The following is a 19,828-nucleotide window of genomic DNA, read 5'->3' on the forward strand; positions in this document are numbered from 1 at the left end:
GCAGACACTCATAGATACATACGTACGTACATGCATATACACGTAGTTACGTACGTTAGTACATACATACACACGTAGTTAGGTACGAACGTACATACATACACACGTAGTAACGTACGTACATACATACAAACGTAGTTACGTATGTACGTACATACATACGTAGACACGTATGTATGTACGAACGTACATACATACGTAGTCAGGCACGAAAGTACGTACATACAAACGTAGTTACGTACGTACATACATGCGTAGTTACGTAGTACGTACATGATTACGTAGTTACGTACGTACGTACATACATACGTACATACATACGTAGTTACGGACGTACGTATATACATACGTAGTTACGTACGTAATACGTAGTTACGTACGTCTATACATACGTAGTTATGTACCTACGTACCTACATATATACGTAGTTACGTACATACGCACATACATACGCAGTTACGTACGTACGTTTACACATTCGTAGTTACGTACGTACGTACGTACGTACGTAGATACATACGTACGTACATACATATATATGTAGTTAGGTAGATACATATATACATACGTAGTTACGTACGTAGGTACATACACACGTAGTTACGTACGTACGTACATACATACATAATTATGTACGTACGTTCATACATACGTAGTTACGTAAGTACGTACATACATATGTAGTTACGGACGGACGTACATACATACGTAGTTACGTACATACATACGTAGTTACGTACGTACGTACATACATATATACGTAGTTACGTACATACAGACGTAGCTACGTACGTAATTAATACTTATTTACGTGGTTACGTACGTAAGTACTTAAATACGTAGTTACGCTCGTACGTACATACATACGTAGTTAAATTCGGACGTACTTTCGTTCATACATACGTCGTTACGTACGTACGTACATGCAGAGACACGTAGTTACGTACGTAAATGCATATACACTTACGCACGTACGTACATGCATACATACTTACGTACGTACGTACATGCATTCACACATAGTTACATACGTACGTACATACATACACACGTAGTTACGTACGAACGTACATACATACGCACGTAGATACGTACGTATATACATACACACGTACTTATGTACATACGTACATACATACACACGTAATTACGTACGAACTTACATACATACATACGTAGTTACGTACATACGTACATACATAGAAACGTAGTCATGTACGTACGTACGTCCATACACACGTAGTTACGTACGTATATACATACACACGTAGTTACGTACGTACATACATACACACGTAGTTACGTACGTATGTACATACATTCATATGTAGTTATGTTCTTACGTACGTATGTACGTAATATATACATTCGTAGTTACGTAAGTACGTACATTCGTAGTTACGTACGTACGTACATAAGTACATAATATGTAGTTACGTGCGTACGTACGCATATACATACGTAGTTTTGTACGCACGTTTATACATACGTAGTTATGCACGTACGTACGTGTTTACAAACACATGTAGTTACGTACGTACGTACATACATACGTTGTTACTTACGTACGTACTTACATACATACGTAATTACGTACGTAGTACGTATATACATCTGTACGTAATTACGTACGTACGTACATACATATATACATAGTTACGTACGTACGTACATACATAGTTACGTACGTACGCATATACATACGTAGTAACGGACGTACGTAAGTACATACATACGTAGTTACGTACGTACATACGTACATACATACATGCGTTTTTACGTACGTACGTACATACATACGTAGTTACGTACGTACGAAACATACATACGTAGTTACGTACGTACGAAACATACATACAGACGTAGTAAATTACGTACGTACGAAACACTTACATACGTAGTTACGTACGTATGTTCATACGTAGTTACGTTCATACGTATATACATACGTAGTTACGTTCTTACGTAAGTTTGTTCATACATATGAAGTTACGTACGTACGAACGCACATGCATACACAGGTAGACACGTATGTATGTACATGCATACACGCAAAGGTACTGACGTACGTACATGCATACACACGCAGTTACGTACGTTGGTACATGCATACACACGTAGCTACGTACGTACCTACATGCATACACACGTAGTTACGTAAGTACGTATTTGCATTCACACGTAGATACGTCCGTACGTACATGCATACACACAAAGATACATGCGTACGTACATGCATACACACATAGTTACGTACGTACGTACATATATACGCACGTACATACACACGCACGTAGATACGTACGTACGTACATACATACACACGTATTCACGAACGTACGTACATACATACACACGAAGTCACGTACGTACATATATACACACGTAGTTACGTACGTACGTACATACATGCATACGTAGTTACGTTCTTCGTACGTACGTACGTAATACATACATACGTAGTTACGTACGTACGTACATGCGTACATACATACTTGCGTTTTTATGTACGTACGTACATATATACATACATAGGTAGTTACGTACGTACATACGTAGTTACGAACGTACGTACATGCATACGTAGATACATGCGTACGTACATACATACGTAGTTACGTACGTACGTACATGCATACGTTGTTACGTGAATACGTATATACATACGTAGTTACGTTCTTACGTAAGTTTGTTCATACATATGAAGTTACGTACGTACGAACGCACATGCATACACAGGTAGACACGTATGTACGTACATGCATACACGCAAAGGTACTGACGTACGTACATGCATACACACGCAGTTACGTACGTTGGTACATGCATACACACGTAGCTACGTACGTACCTACATGCATACACACGTAGTTACGTAAGTACGTATTTGCATTCACACGTAGATACGTCCGTACGTACATGCATACACACAAAGATACATGCGTACGTACATGCATACACACATAGTTACGTACGTACGTACATATATACGCACGTACATACACACGCACGTAGATACGTACGTACGTACATACATACACACGTATTCACGAACGTACGTACATACATACACACGAAGTCACGTACGTACATATATACACACGTAGTTACGTACGTACGTACATACATGCATACGTAGTTACGTTCTTCGTACGTACGTACGTAATACATACATACGTAGTTACGTACGTACGTACATGCGTACATACATACTTGCGTTTTTATGTACGTACGTACATATATACATACATAGGTAGTTACGTACGTACATACGTAGTTACGAACGTACGTACATGCATACGTAGATACATGCGTACGTACATACATACGTAGTTACGTACGTACGTACATGCATACGTTGTTACGTGAATACGTTAATACATAGGTAGTTACGTACGTACGTACATACATACGTAGTTACGGACGAACGTACGTTTATACGTAAGTAGTTATTTACGTACGTACGTACATACATACGTAGTTACGTACGTATATACGTACATAAAACATAGTTACGTACGTACATACGTACATACGTAGTTACGTACCTACATATATACGTAGTTACGTACGTACGTACGCACATACATACGTAGTTACTTACGTACGTACGTTTATACATACGCAGATATGTACGTACGTACGTACATACATACGTACCTACGTAAGTAGGTACGTACATACATACGTAGTTACGTACGTAGGTACGTACATACATACGTACGTAGGTACGTACATACATACGTAGATAGTACGTACGTAGGTACATACATACGTTGTTACGTACGTACGTACATATATATATATATATATATATACGTAGTTATGTACGTTCGTACGTACATATATATATATATATATATATATACGTAGTTATGTACGTTCGTACGTACATATATATATATATACGTAGTTATGTACGTTCGTACGTACATACATATAGATGTTGTTACGTACGTACATACATACATAGGTTGTTACGTACATAGTACATACATACGTAGTTACGAACATACGTACATACGTAGTTACGTACGTACATAATACTTATACACGTAGTTACGTACGTACGTACGTATATACATACGTAGGTACGTTCGTACGTACATACATATGTAGTTACGTTCTTACGTTCGTTCGTTCATACATACGTTATTACTTACGTACCTACGTACATACGTAGATACGTACGTATGTACATGTATACACGCGAAGTTACTTACGTACGTACATGTATACACACGTAGTTACGTACGTACGTACATGCATACACACTTACGTACGTACATGCATACACACATAGTTACATACGTACGTGCATGCATACACACGTAGTTACGTACGAACGTACATACATACGCACGCAGATACGTACGTATATACATACACACGTAATTATGTACATACGTATATACATACACACGTAATTACGTACGAACTTACATACATACATACGTAGTTACGTACATACGTACATACGTACATACGTACATACGTACATACGTACATACATTTACGTACGTACATCCATACACACGAAGTTACGTACGTATATACCTACACACGTAGTTACGTACGTACATACATACACACGTAATTACGTACGTATGCACATACATTCATACGTAGTTACCTTCTTACGCACGTATGTACGTAATATATACATTCGTAGTTACGTAAGTACGTACATTCGTAGTTACGTACGTACGTACATAAGTACATACATAAGTAGTTACGTGCGTACGTACCCCCATACATACGTAGTTACGTACGTACGTTTATACATACGTAGTTATGCACGTACGTACGTATGTACATACATACGTAATAACGTACGTACGTATATACATCTGTACATAATTACGTACGTACGTACATACATATATATACATAGCTACGTACGTACGCATATACATACGTAGTTACGGACGTACGTACATACATACGTAGTTACGTATGTATGTACGTACATAATACGTAGTTACGTACGTACGCACATACATACGTTGTTACGTACGTACGTACGTTTGTACATACGTACGTTTGTACATACGTACGTTTGTACATACGTACGTTTGTACATACGTAGTTATGTACGTACGTACATACAAACGTAATTACGTACGTACGTATGTACATAAATAGGTAGTTACGTACGTTAGTTACTTACGTTCGTTACTTACTTATGTTGTTACTTACGTATGTACATATATACATACGTAATTACGTACGTACGTACATACATATGTACGTAGTTACGTACGTACGTACATACATATATACTTAGTTACGTACGTACGTACATGCATACGTAGTTACGTACGTACGTGTGTACATACGTAGTTACGTACGTACTTACATACATACCTACATACGTACGTACTTTTATACATACGTAGTTACGTACGTACGTACGGATGTACGTACATGCATACGTAGTTATGTACGTATGTATATACATACGTAGTTACGTACGTACATACATGCGTAGTTACGTACCTACGTTCGTGCGTACATGCATACACACGTAATTTCGTACGTACGTACATACATACGTAGTTACGCTTTTACGTACGTACGTAGGAACGTACATACGTAATTACGTACGTACGTACATATATACGTAGTCACGTACGTATGTATGGACGTACATATATCCGCAGTCAGGTACGTACGTACGTGCATACACACTTAGTTACGTACGTACATACGTACGTACGTACTTACATACAAACATAATTACGTAGTACATAATGCGTTGTTACGTATGTACGTACGTACATACATACGTAGTTACGTACGTAAGCACGTATATACATTCGTAGTTACGTACGTACGTACATACATACGTAGTTACGTAGGTAGATACATACGTAATTACGTACGTACATACATACGTAGCTACGTGCGTACGTACGTACATACATACGTATTTACGTACGTACATACATACATACGTATTTACGGACGTACCTACATTCATACGTAGTTAGGTACGTATGTACGTTCATACGTAGTTACGTACGTACGTACATACATACATAGTTACGTAACTACGTACCTACATGCATACGTAGTTACGTACATACGTACGCACATCCATACGTAGTTACGTAAGTATGTGCGTTTATACATACGTAGTTATGTACGGTCGTACGTACATACATACGTATTTACGTACGTACTTACGTAGTGAAGTACGTACGTACATACATACGTAGTTACGTACGTACGTACGTACATACATACGTAGTTACGTACGTACGTACGTACATACATACGTAGTTACGTACGTACGTACGTACATACATACAGACGTAGTTACGTACGTATGTACGTAATATTTATATATGTAGTTACATGCATACGTACATGCATACACTTGACGTAACTTACGTACGTACATGCATACACTCGTAGTTACGTACGTACATGCATACACACGTAGTTACGTACGTACCTACATCCATACACACGTAGTTAAGTACGAACGTACATGCATTCACTAGTAGATACTTCCGTACTTACATGCATACACACATAGTTATATACGTACGTACATACATACGCACGTAGATACGTACGTACGTACATAGAGAGACACGTAGTTACATACGTACGTACGTACATAGGTAGTTACGTACGTACGTACATACATGCATACCTAGTTACGTACGTACGTACATACATATGTAGTTACGTATGTTCGTACGTACATACACACGTAGTTACGTACGTACTTTCATAAATTCGTATTTACGTACGTACGTACATACATACATACGTAGTTATGTAAGAACGTACGTACATACATACGTAGTTACGTACGTACGTACATAGATACGTATTAACGTACGTCCGTACATACATACATACGCAGTTACGTACGTAATACATACATACGTAGGTACGTACGTTCGTACATACATACGTAGTTACGTACGTAAGTACATACATATGTAGTTACGTGCGTATGCACATTCATACGTAGTTACGTACGTACTAACGTACATATATACGTAGTTACGTACGTATGCACGTACATACATACGTAGTTACGTACGTACGTACATACATACGTAGTTACGTACGTACATACATACGTAGTTACGTACTTACATACATACATAGTTACGTATGTATGTACGTACATACATACGTAGTTACGTACTTACATACATACATAGTTACGTATGTATGTACGTACATACATACGTAGTTACGTACGTACCTACGTACATACATACGTAGTTACGTACGTACGAACATACATAAATACGTAGTTACCTACGTACGTACATACATACGTACGTACATACATACGTAGTTACGTACGTACGTTCATATATACGTAGTTACGTTCGTACATACATACCTAGTTACGTACGTACGTATATACATACGTAGTTACGTATTTACGTAATACATACGAAGTTACATATGTACGTACGTACATACATTCGGAGTTACGTACGTACGTATGTACATAGATACGTAGTTACATACGTACGTACATTCGTAGGTACGTACGTACATACATATGTAGTTACGTACGTACATACATACGTAGTTACTTACGTACATACTTATATACGTAGTTACGTACGTACATACATACGTAGTTGCGTACGTATATACATACGTAGTTGCGTACGTACATACATACGTAGTTCCGTACGTACGTAAGTACATACGTAGTTACGTAGTACATACAGACATACGTAATTACGTACGTACGTACATACATACGTAGTTACGTATGTACGTACGTACATACATACGCAGTTACGTACGTACGTACATATATACGTAGTTACGTACGTACGTACATACATACACACGTAGTTAGGTACGTACTTACGTGCATACACACGTAGTTACGTTCGTACGTACATACATATACACGTAGTTACGTACCTACGTACATACATATATATCGTTACGTAGATACATACGTATTTACGTACGTACGTACGTACATACGTTGTTACGTATGTACGTACGTACATACGTAGTCACGTATGTACGTACATACATACGTAGTTACGTACGTACGTAAATACATACTTAGGTACGTACTACGTACATACATACGTAGTTACGTTCGTACGTACGTATGTACATACATACATAGTTTTTTTTTGCTCCTTCCCCCTCCCAAAACGAAAAGCTCTACATTGCATTTGTCCCATCTTCGTTGAGCCCTGCGTGCCTAATTAAAGAAATGTATGTACGTACTTATACACATACATACGTAGTTGCGTACATACATACATACATACTAATGCATACGTAGTTACGTGCGTACGTACGTACATACATACGATGTTACGTACGTACGTATGTACATACATACGTATTTACGTACGTACGTACATACATACGTAGTTACGTACGTACATACATACGCAATTACGTACGTTCGCACGTACATACATACGTAGTTATGTACGTACAAACGTAAATACATATGTAGTTACGTACGTACAGATATACGTAGTTACCTACGTACGTACATACATACGTAGTTACGTAGTAAGTACATACATACGTATTTACGTACCTATGTACGTACGTACATACATTACTACGTATACATGAACGTACGTTCGTACGTAACGACGTATGTATGTACGTACGTACATACTTAGCTACGTATGTAAGTACGTACGTACGTAACTATGTATATACGTACGTAACTATGTATATACGTACGTAACGTAAGTAGGTATGTATGTACGTACGTAACTAAGCAACTACGTAACTAAGCAACTACGTAACTAAGCAACTACGTATGTATTTACGTACGTAACTACGTATGTATGTACGTACGTAACTACGTATGTATGTACGTGCGTACGTACGTAACTACGCATGTATGTACGTTAGTACGTACGTAAGTACGCACGTATGTACATACGTAACTACATATGTAAGTACGTACGTTCTTATGTAACTATGTATGTATGTACGTACGTGACTACGCATGTATTTACGTACGTACGTAACTACATGTTTATATACGTATGTACGCACGTAATTACGTATGTATGCACGTATGTACGTTCGTACTTAACAGCTTATATATGTATTTATGTATGTACGTACGCAACTACGTATGTATGTATGTACGTACGTAACTACGTATATATGTACGTACGTACGTATGTATATACGTATGTATGTATGTACGTACGTAACTAAGTATGTATGTATGTACGTACGTATGTGACTACGTATGTATTTACGTGTCTGTGGAGTGCTCAGCCACTTGCACGTTAATTTCACGAGCAGGCTGTTCCGTTGATCTGATCAACTGGAACCCTCAACGTCGTAAGCGACGGAGTGCCAACAACAACAATTATTTGAAGATAATCAATCGTAATCAGTATTCCTGTCTTTGTACGAGTTGTTCCCCTTGTAACTAGACAACCGCCATTATTCAAAACAAAATAAACGTGATAGAACACGATTTTTCAGCAATTTATTTGCATTTATACCACAATTTCATGTATTTCATGCAAATGTTTTAACTTCACGGTTAAAGACAATACAACCAATCACCACTATGGCGGATTTCGACCCGGTATAAAACAGTATTTCATTCATTCTTTTCAAATATTTACGCAGCAATTCATTTTCCTTCGTAAAATTACTTCATAACACTCCAATCTGTTGCTCTTTTATTTATGCTATTTTTTTTTCTAAACTCCGGATAAAAAAAAAAAATCAGTAATTCTTCTCCACCTGTTCAAACTAACAATAATTTACATTAACAATATTTTTCTAAAACATTTTACCTGATTTTATCAGTTTATTTGAAGCGTTTATGTCGCGATTGTTCAAAAATATTTTGCCATTTGTATTTACACTATTTTCAGTTTTTAGAAAGACTTCGGCCCCTCTTCCCATTTTCTCCCAAATTTGTTTAGTTTTGTAATTTTTTTTTTTTTGCCTAGAGTGCCCGTTTTCGGATACGGAAGTTTCGGAGAATTATCAAAAATCGGCATTGTGAAATTATCCCCCCACCTTTCCCCCCCAACTTCTTCAATTTTGACTTTTCTCCCTAACATTAACTCTAATACCCTAACACCCTAACCCTAAAACCTTAACCTTGTAACCCTAAGTATCGAAATGTTTTGAAATTTTTGTCAGAATCATGATGTCCGTATTTTTCTGCATATTTAGAAAAAAAAAAATTGTTAAAAAAAAATTTTACAAAGATTTTTGGAAATTTTTTTCAGAATCATAATCTCTGTATTTTTCCGCATATTAAAAAAAAGTCTGAAAAAAGTTAAAAACAAAGGAAATGGGGGAGAGGTGTGGTAATTTAGAAATGTCGATTTTTGCCAATTTTTTTTTTTTTTTGCAGATTCATGTTCCCCGTAGACGAAAGGAGGCGGGGTTGTGTTGAAAAAACAAAAAAATCTTAAGGGTAGTTTGAGGTTGGGGACGCGGAAGTCTTGCCGAAATAGCAACTAAATCTCCTTACCCAATCTCCACTCTTTTCACAGAAGGAAAGATACACTTAATAAACTGGTTCTAGACATTGCCCGAAGGAATAGAGCTTAATAAGAGATGACTTAGACGAAACAACAACTGCTTTAGATATTAATTGGATCAGACATCCTTCACTGGATGATACTAAGACAAATATCCTGACTAATTTCATAAGGATATTAACTGTGGGCACCAATTATGTTATCTACATTGACTTTACATTATTTACATTTGTCGGATATTTGTCCTCATCTTGTTTGTTGTTGCCACAACGTTTCGGCTGATATACCCTCCAGCCTTCGTCAGGTGTCTTGGGGAAATTTCGAACCTGGGTTCTCATTCCTAACGATGTTACTATTATTATTATTATTATTATTATATTATTATTATTATTATTACTATTATTAATCAGGTCGTTAGGAATGAGAACCCAGGTTCGAAATTTCCCCAAGACACCTGACGAAGGCTGGAATGTATATCAGCCGAAACGTTGTGTTAACAACAAAGAAGATGAGGACAAATATCCGACAAATGTAAATAATGTAAATAATTCCTCATCTCTTAAATATAGAACTACATTGACTTTATTTGACTATTTATGATGATCTTCAATAAAACAATAATTGTCATGAAATTAACGACACATGCAACAACCGATAAGTTTGAAGAAGGTTTGTTCAAGGATTATGATGAAAATGTTCCCGCGGTTATGAAGGCGTTTAATAAATATATTTATGATGATGATTGATTTGCAGCAAATTTCACTTAGTGAAAAGGCTGCGGTTGTTAAAGAACCCTTTTACTTGAGAAAATTTAAGCGTTGACAAAGTCATTAAAGAAGCGAGAATAATTGTCAGTTCATTTCGTTGGTGGACCGAACTGTTGAGGATGAGGTGTTAGTAATAGCCATATCTGCAGTTAGTGCAAGTGACACTGACCACTCAGCTGGTTAACGAGATAACCTTATCTCGTTAGTCAGTGTTTTTTTAATTACTTCAGAATTATGTTAAAGTGGAATATGGTGAATTGCAGTTAATCAATGATACCATAACAAGATAGAATAGTTTATTTGCAAAGTTAGAACAGTTCTTCTTTAAAACTTGTATTGCAAAAATATCAGGCGACTACAAAACGTTTAATAAATGTTACAACATTGAAACCGATTAAAATTTTGAGTTGAAAAATTCGGTCAAAGGGACGTAACCCTGATTTCTGCAGAAAGCTTAGTTGATTCAATTCTAAAATTAAAAAAAATACTCTCATGTCCGTCTTGTCAAGAGACTGCGTCGAAAAAGAGAAATGAGAAGCAAAATAATTTCATCCGAGAGAATTGATGAAATATTTAAACAATCCTCTTTTAATTTTAGATGCACTACTTCCTATTCTAATTCTATGGTAATTGAAGCAGCCACTTCATCGAATGAAACGTCTTGCTACAAAGATTAAACATTGCCATTAATAAATGAAAACAATCAAGAGAGTATTCAGTTATTTTGTGACCTCCCCCCCCCCCCAAAAAAAAAAAACGTTGTTGAAAAGATGAAAATATTTGAAATAACTGGACATAGAGGTATTAACTTGTAGAAACTTTTTTGCTCTTTCTACTATTTCTCCAACTTTGAAACAGAGAATGCCTTTTCTGCACTAGAACTCTTTGTTACAAAACTGCAGTCTTGTTTGAATGAAAACACCATTAATGATATATACTTCTTGAGCTAATAGTATCAATTTGCTTGAACTGTTTTATGGTATTCAGGATTTCTTTGTTTCTGAATTGTTAGTTTTTATGCAAGTATCCATGTTTTTTAATGGAACAAATTTTGATGGTCATGTGTCTTGCTTTTTAGTATCCAACAAAACTTTAAATCATTAAATTAAGAAAGTTTAAAAAAAGGAAAAATAAAGATTGAAGCCTGTTCTTGGGAACTTAGAATGTGATACTCTTGTAGTTATGTAACTAAGGCTTAACCTTGATCACTCCAGTTTTCTTGTGTTACAGGGTAAACACAGTTGCTTTGCTTGCAGTGTGTATCAAGGAAAAACAGATCAGTGATCCATTTTCTTGAGTCTGAAGGTGTGTCAAGGGCTGAAATTCATTATAGGCTTTCGATACAATACAGGAACAGCACTATTGTATAGAAGTGTGTATGAGTGGATCTAGAAATTTAAAAATGGTCAGACAAGCAAGAAGCACTAAGAGGGAGTAGGACACCCATCAACATGCAGACTGACATGAAGATTCGACATGCTTGAGAGATGGTTCTGGTGAACTGATGAGTGACCATCAATGAGCTGACATGTTCTCTGCAAATTAGTTATGGTTATGCATATGAAATCATCCACAACAAGCTTCACTTTTATAAAGTGTGTGCACGATGGGTTCCAAGAGAGGTTACTGAAGTGTATATTTATGTTGAGATATGTCACTGCTTACTCAACTGCTACAATGATGAAGAGGAAGCTTTTTTTGGAGAGAATAGCCACAGGAGATGAGACCTAGGTCCATTACTTTCAGCTAGAATCCAAAAGATAGAGTATGGTGTGGAAACGTCTGGAATTGTCAGTGAAAAAGAAATTCATGACTCAACCTTTTGCAGAAAAAAAGTGATGCTAACCGTTTTTTTTTTTCATGCAAAAGGGTCTATACTAGAACATTTTCTGGAAAAGTGGTCTGCAGTCACTGTTGTAGGCTACAGTGAAATACCGGCCAAGAAACTGAAACCAGCAAGTCACACCAAAAGTTGAAGTCTGTTGTCAACGTGTTACTGTTGCATGACAATGCATGCCCACATACAGCTGTCAACACCATTGAAACCACTAAAGAATTGAGTTTTGAGTTTCTGGAACATCCTGCATACAGTCCAGATCATGCTCTTCTGACTATCACCTCTATGGACCACCCAAACATCTTTTACAAATTCGTAGATTTGCTATGGATAAAGTGCAGGAAGTGGTGCATAAATAGCTGCATGACAAGCCAAAAACGTTCTTCTCTAATGGAATAAAGCTTGTGAACTGCTGGAAGAAGTGCATTATAAAAGCAAGGAGACTATGTTGAAAAACGATGTGATTCTTCAACCCACTGCTTTTGTTTTAATAAATTACAGAAACATGAATGTGTTTAATGTTTTTTTTTACTTTTGTATGTTTCTGATTTCCTGGAAATAATGAGCCCCAGGAAATTGAGAAGCCTTAGTTGAGAGAAATTTATATTGTGATGATGGTAATAATGTTCTGTTTCTTTATAGAGAGATCCCGTTTTGGAAAAAAATTTCAGAGGACACAAAAATAGTGTTACATCAGTATCTTTTAGCCCTAACATGAATCAGTTAGGTAAGCGTTTTTTTTTGTTTTTGGTTCATTGAGTTATATTTTGTTTTCATTTTCTGTTTCATAGCCAGAAAACCATCATTGTCATCATCATCATCATCGTCATCATCATCATCATTCTAAGTCTTCTTTTCCATGTTAGTATAAGTTGGGCAAGTCCATCATAGTATCTAGTCCTTTGTCATCTTTATGAAGTTCAACTTCCTGATATCAGCTTTCATCAACTCTTTCTCATATCTTGCTCAGTTTTCCTTTTTCACATGATCTTTCCACTTGGGTACATCACATATCCATACCAGCAGAGTCTGCTCTCTAACATGCTACATCTGATACCACTTGTAATTTTTTTCAGCTCATTTGTGCTTGCTCATACACACTCACATTATGCATCCAATAGTGTGTACTTGCTTCATTTCTTTCCAGTTTTTGTTTGTTTTTGCATTTAATGCTCTTGTTTTGCTAACATACAACACCACACTTCATACACAAGCATCATACAGTCTGCCCTTCACATGGAAAGAGAATCCCCTTCTTGCCAGCAGAGGTAATATCTCCCTGAATTTTTCCCCACTGCTAATTAGGTTATCTAAGTAATAGACGCTGTCACCTACTTCTAGGAAGTTTTTCAAGTATTTGAAAGACTTAATTTCATGCATGCTCTTACTACTAACTACTGTGTATTTCCTCTCTCAGGCTAACTGTGATTCCACTGTATCTCTTGTGATCCTATAGTTTATTAGTTCAGAGTTCATAGCTACTCCCTTCTTGTATTTTGAACATTATTACCTTTCTGTTTTTTTCTGCTAACTAGAACTTTTGTATTTGCTTGGCTCAATACTTCTTGTTTCTGGTCTTTGTATCCATATTTGGAATATTTATCTCTAATTCTTTGATAGATTCATCTATGAGAACTATGTTGTTCATACAGAAGCACCAATGGACAGTTAGTCTTAAACTCCTCTATTATGACCTGGAGAATTAAAATAAATGAAGTAGGAGGATGAAAACCTATTGGCATGTTAAATTCCTCATTGAATTCCTTGCTAACTCTTGTTCTGTTGACAGCATCTCTGTACATTGTTTGCATGACTCTAATAAGCCATTCATCTATTCTTAGCAACTAACTGATTACAGAGCATGGCCTTCTCCATGTTGCTAGGAATACTTGGTTTACTTTTTGCTAAAAACATCTGTAATTCTTTTTGTTACTTTCATAATTTGGTCCATTAATTTAGTGCCATTGAAGTTGCTTCTCCTTTGCCCTTGTAATAGGGAATGATTGCTTCCTATACTGTGTTAGGGACTAGCACATGATCTACTCAACTTGATGGTTTCAGTATTTCAGTGACTCCCCCCCCCATGGTCTAGTTGGTTTCTTAGTCTTTGTATCCTTCAGTTCAACCTATGCCAACATGAAAAACACATTGAATAATGATGATTGTACTTTTAGCTGTATAACTGTCAACTCCAATAACTGTTGCCTCTTTCTCTCCTATACAATCTCTTCATTCATTTACTTCTTATTGTAATATTTCCCTGCCTCTTGTTATCAGTGAAGATAAGTGTGCTGCTATGATTCTACACAGCTCGTCTCTAACATTTTGGTTCAAACTGACATATGGCTTTGCAATTTAGACTACCTTACTCCTGATCCTCTCATTGAAGAATATTGGTAAACCTCTTATTTTTAGTTTCTCTCCTTGCTATGTATACTTAATGCTTAGCTTTTTGAAATTATCACTTGCTACCCTCCATCTTTCAATCTTTCCAGGCCTATCTTTTAGCATTTATGGCTTTATCCATCATTATCACATTCTGTTTGGTTGGAAGTTTCCTCCATCCATTGATCTGGTTTGTGGCTTACAACAGATTGTCTTAAGGAAGCTTCTAGTTGCCCTCTGTGTTATAACTCACTATCTAGACTGTCTTGCCATATACATCAGTTAGTATTTCTTTGTATCTATGTCTGGAAGACGGATCTTCAACTTCCATACCTGTCTTCTATTGATTGTTTTGTGTCTCTGAGTATGTCTAGCTCTACCTTGACGTCACTGTTAGTTTTAGAAGAGCTGTGAGTAGACAAAAGGTGTAGTTGGATTTCTGGTTGTTGGTTATGCAATCAAAGCTTGAGGTGCACTGAATGAAAAGCCTTGAACCAACCAATAGGGATTGCTCAGATTGTTTGCTGGAAGTTGTAAGTAGTAGATAAACTTACATGAAATAGAAGTGAGGAAGATGGAAAAGAATTTGAAGTACTGCTACTGTTATTGGATACAAATAATGCTTATGAAAAAGCCTTTAATCCTTCAGTGTTCAGATTACTGTGTTAAAATATAATGTCTTTTTATTCAAATTGTTTTTAATTAATCATGCAATATGTTATAGCCTTGGGGTTTTCATCATCATCATCATCATCGTTTAACGTCCGCTTTCCATGCTAGCATGGGTTGGACGATTTGACTGAGGACTGGTGAAACCGGATGGCAACACCAGGCTCCAGTCTGATTTGGCAGAGTTTCTACAGCTGGATGCCCTTCCTAACGCCAACCACTCAGAGAGTGTAGTGGGTGCTTTTACGTGTCACCCGCACGAAAACGGCCACGCTCGAAATGGTGTCTTTTATGTGCCACCCGCACAAGCCAGTCCAGGGGCACTGGCAACGATCTCGCTCGAAAATCCTACAGGAGCCAGTCAGGCGGTACTGGCAACGGCCACGCTCAAAATGGTGCATCTCATGTGCCACCCGCACAAGAACCAGTTTTGATGATGTGATTGTTTATTTTAAGAATGTCAGTGTAGATTAGGTTCGAGAGGCCAGATATGGCCAGTTTGAATGTACACCATGGAGAATATTTGGGTTGGATATCGCCAGTTTAAATGCTAAAGGGTTAATCAGTTGGTCAAACAGCTAGAAATAGCAACCAAATTTCAACAGTCTACTTAAATAAGGAAAAGACACAGTAGATATTATACTTAGATGCCCCTAAAAGGATAGGGAGGTTATAGTTAGAATGCATATGATTATATGATTGTCTGATCAGAATTGACCTGTAGCTTAACAACAATAAATGGTTTTTCTTTTGAAGCAAATTACACGTAATTGTGGAGCTATATTTAAAAATGTGTCAAATGTGATCCATTGAATGTAAAAAGAAAATGTGAGAGTTGAGAAAGTGGTTTGGTGACAAAAGAATTGTCGGATGTATATACTCTATTATAAAAATGAAGGATAGAGGTGTTCATAGCAGAAATAGATTGAGGAAGTCTTATGAGAAATTGTTTTAGCCAGACACGGAAAGATTGACCCTTGCAAATGAGATGCATTATAAATGACTCCAGAAGTTGTAAGGGACTCATAAGAGCTCATATTTTTAGTTCCATGATGTTAATTAGATGAAATATAATATTACTAGGAAGCCAGTTTATTACAGGTAAAATTTTCATCAGATTTCTTACCTATTTTTGACAGCTAGCTTACCTGAAACAATGTAAAATTAAGTAGCTTCCTCAATTACACAATGAATACTTGCTGTGGATTTGAATTGATGGCCTATGAGTTAATAGCCATGAAGCTGTATTGCTGATTTAACCAACCCATGTCAGCCTGGGGAAACTGACATTAAACAATGTTGATGATAGTTAATGAAATTTTCAAAATTATTCACTTTCTAGAAGTCTTTTATACATTTTCAGTGATCTTGTATAAATGTATTTCCTCAAGCCAGAACATCATAGATGACCTCTTGTGATTTCCCTGTTGAAATTGTGCAACTCATTATTAGAGTACACTGATAATGATGATATAAATTATCATTTTGCTTGCAGTAAATCACAAACTAAGTTTAGCAAGGTTATTTTACTTTCAACAGGATTTAAGCTCTAACCCCCCCCCCCCCCCCCCCAAAAAAAAACTGGAAACATCCTTACTGCTCAGAATGATGAACTTATTAGTTATGCCATTATATAACCAAATGGATTGGGCTGTTGAGGGATGAATCTCATCTGAATGCGAGAGTAGGAATTGTTGATGTTTCAGTTGGTTGGTCAGAATTTTATTGGCTTGGTTTATGTAGATAATGGATAGTTTAAATGATGGAAGAAACACTGCATCATTTCAGTTATGGAACAAGTTAGTGGTGATGAAGAAAAAATTGCTTATGAGTTGGTAAAGTTTGTCTTTCTCATATATTCAAGAAGAGTGCAGTTGCTACACTAAAAAAAAACTTTTTGGTATACTGTTAAATTATATTGGATGTGTGGTAAGTAGCTTGCTCTTACCAACTACATGGTTCCGGGTTCAGTCCCACTGCATGACACCTTGGGCAAGTGTCTTCTATAGCCTCAGGCTGACCAAAGCCTTAGGAGTGGATTTGGTAGATGGAAACTGAAAGCAGCCCGTTATATATATATGTGTGTGTGTGTGTATGTTTGTGTGTCTGTTTGTTCCCCCACTATCACTTCACAACCAATACTGGTGTGTCCACATCCCTGTAATTTAGCAGTTCAGCAAAAGACACTGATAGAATAAGTACTAGACTTACAAAGAATGAGTCCTGGGGTTGATTTGTTTGACTAAAGGTGGTGTTCCAGCATAGCTGCAGTCAAATGACTGAAATAAAAGAGTAAAAGAGTAAGTCTCTCATCTCAAGTCTTCAGCAAATAGCCCACTGATGTGTTGTTATTCTGTTTCTTGTGAAACAGTCTCTTCTCTTTCAGACATGTACACTGTGCTCTGCCACTACTCAAAAATCAGAGCTGATCTGAAGCTGTGCAACCAAAACAACCACTATTTGATGCAATTGCATTTTTGTATCTCATCCTGTTGTCAAAGATAGTCCATTAATAATTGATGACTAGGCATATGAAATGTCATGAGTTATATCAGTAGTATCATAAGGGAATCAGTCTTCTCCATTGGTCTCTTTCCCCATTTGCTGTAGTCTTGCTGTAAGTACCAATGTCTAATCTCCGCATGTTATTTTCAGCCACTAAACAATTGTGAATAGAGTACTTATCTTAGCAATTAGGTTTTCTCCTTTCTTTGGACATGCCTAAGTTGGTAGAAGTTTTTGTGCACCAATTACTTTCATACTTAAGTGTAAGAACTGTCCAGTTCATGTTAGCTTGGAAAAGTGGATGTAAAAATAATGATTATGTGGATGTTCTTGGCCTTATTTTTTCTATGTGATGTTAACAATGTCTCCAGTATCTTTTGAATGTATGCAGTTTTTTTTAACCATTTGTGTTATATTGTCTGTGCCATCAATCCGTAGTGTAGATGATACTAATGTTTGGTATGCTTTGAGCTTCACTTGGACTATATATGTGCTTGCTGTCAACCTGCCAGATGACTAGTGGTTTTGATCATGTTGTGTTCAAGCTCATTCCTAAGCCTATCCGTCATTACTGAGTGTACTACCCAGACAGGAAAAGGGACATTCCTCTACAAGCTCCTGTCTTTTGATAACACTTCACTCATTTTGCCTTTCTCAGATTTGCATACCTCCAGAATTCTCTCCCTATCTGCATTCACTCACTAACTTTAAGTAATTCAACTGTATCAACTGCTGGTGCTTCTGCAGCTTGACTGCTTTTCCTCAAACTCATTAATAAAAGTATAACGTTTAAATGATTTTTATTCTTTGTAATTTTTGTATTGCAGTATCAAGTTCTTTGGATTCCAGTGTCATGATTTGGCATTTAAAAGATAAAATGCGTGCTTACCGATATTTAGGTCATGGAGTAAGTACATTAGTTATACGTGAAATTTCTATTTATAAAAGGCCAAGTCATGTGTAACCATTTTTATTCGTTGGTTTCGGACACTTTCTATCGAGATGTAGAAGAAAACTGTGCTGAGAGATATGGAAGAGAGTGAAAGAAAGTAGCATTTTAAAAGAGGTGGATTAGAGAGAGTCAGTTTAGATGAGATGCAGTTTGGGTTCGTTCCAGGAAAAAGCACCACTGATGCTCTATTTCTGGTAAGACAGCTGCAGGA

The 19,828-nt window shown here is 36.7% G+C and overlaps 1 protein-coding gene across 1 annotated transcript in view; it reads left to right on the plus strand.

Moving 5' to 3' along the window:
• The first annotated feature begins 8,887 nt into the window (after window positions 1-8,887).
• LOC106883357 (uncharacterized) overlaps window positions 8,888-19,828 on the plus strand; it is a 33,344-nt gene continuing 22,403 nt past the window's right edge. The window contains exons 1-3 of the mRNA XM_089348698.1: window positions 8,888-9,586; window positions 13,749-13,833; window positions 19,493-19,572. Coding sequence (XP_089204824.1) covers window positions 9,569-9,586; window positions 13,749-13,833; window positions 19,493-19,572 — 183 coding nt within the window. The 5' untranslated portion in view covers window positions 8,888-9,568. The remainder of the gene's footprint in view (window positions 9,587-13,748; window positions 13,834-19,492; window positions 19,573-19,828) is intronic.

This window comes from Octopus bimaculoides, chromosome 3 (genome assembly GCF_046866305.1).
Source record: "Octopus bimaculoides isolate indiv1 chromosome 3, ASM4686630v1, whole genome shotgun sequence".
In the NCBI taxonomy this organism is placed as follows: Eukaryota; Metazoa; Mollusca; class Cephalopoda; order Octopoda; family Octopodidae; genus Octopus; species Octopus bimaculoides.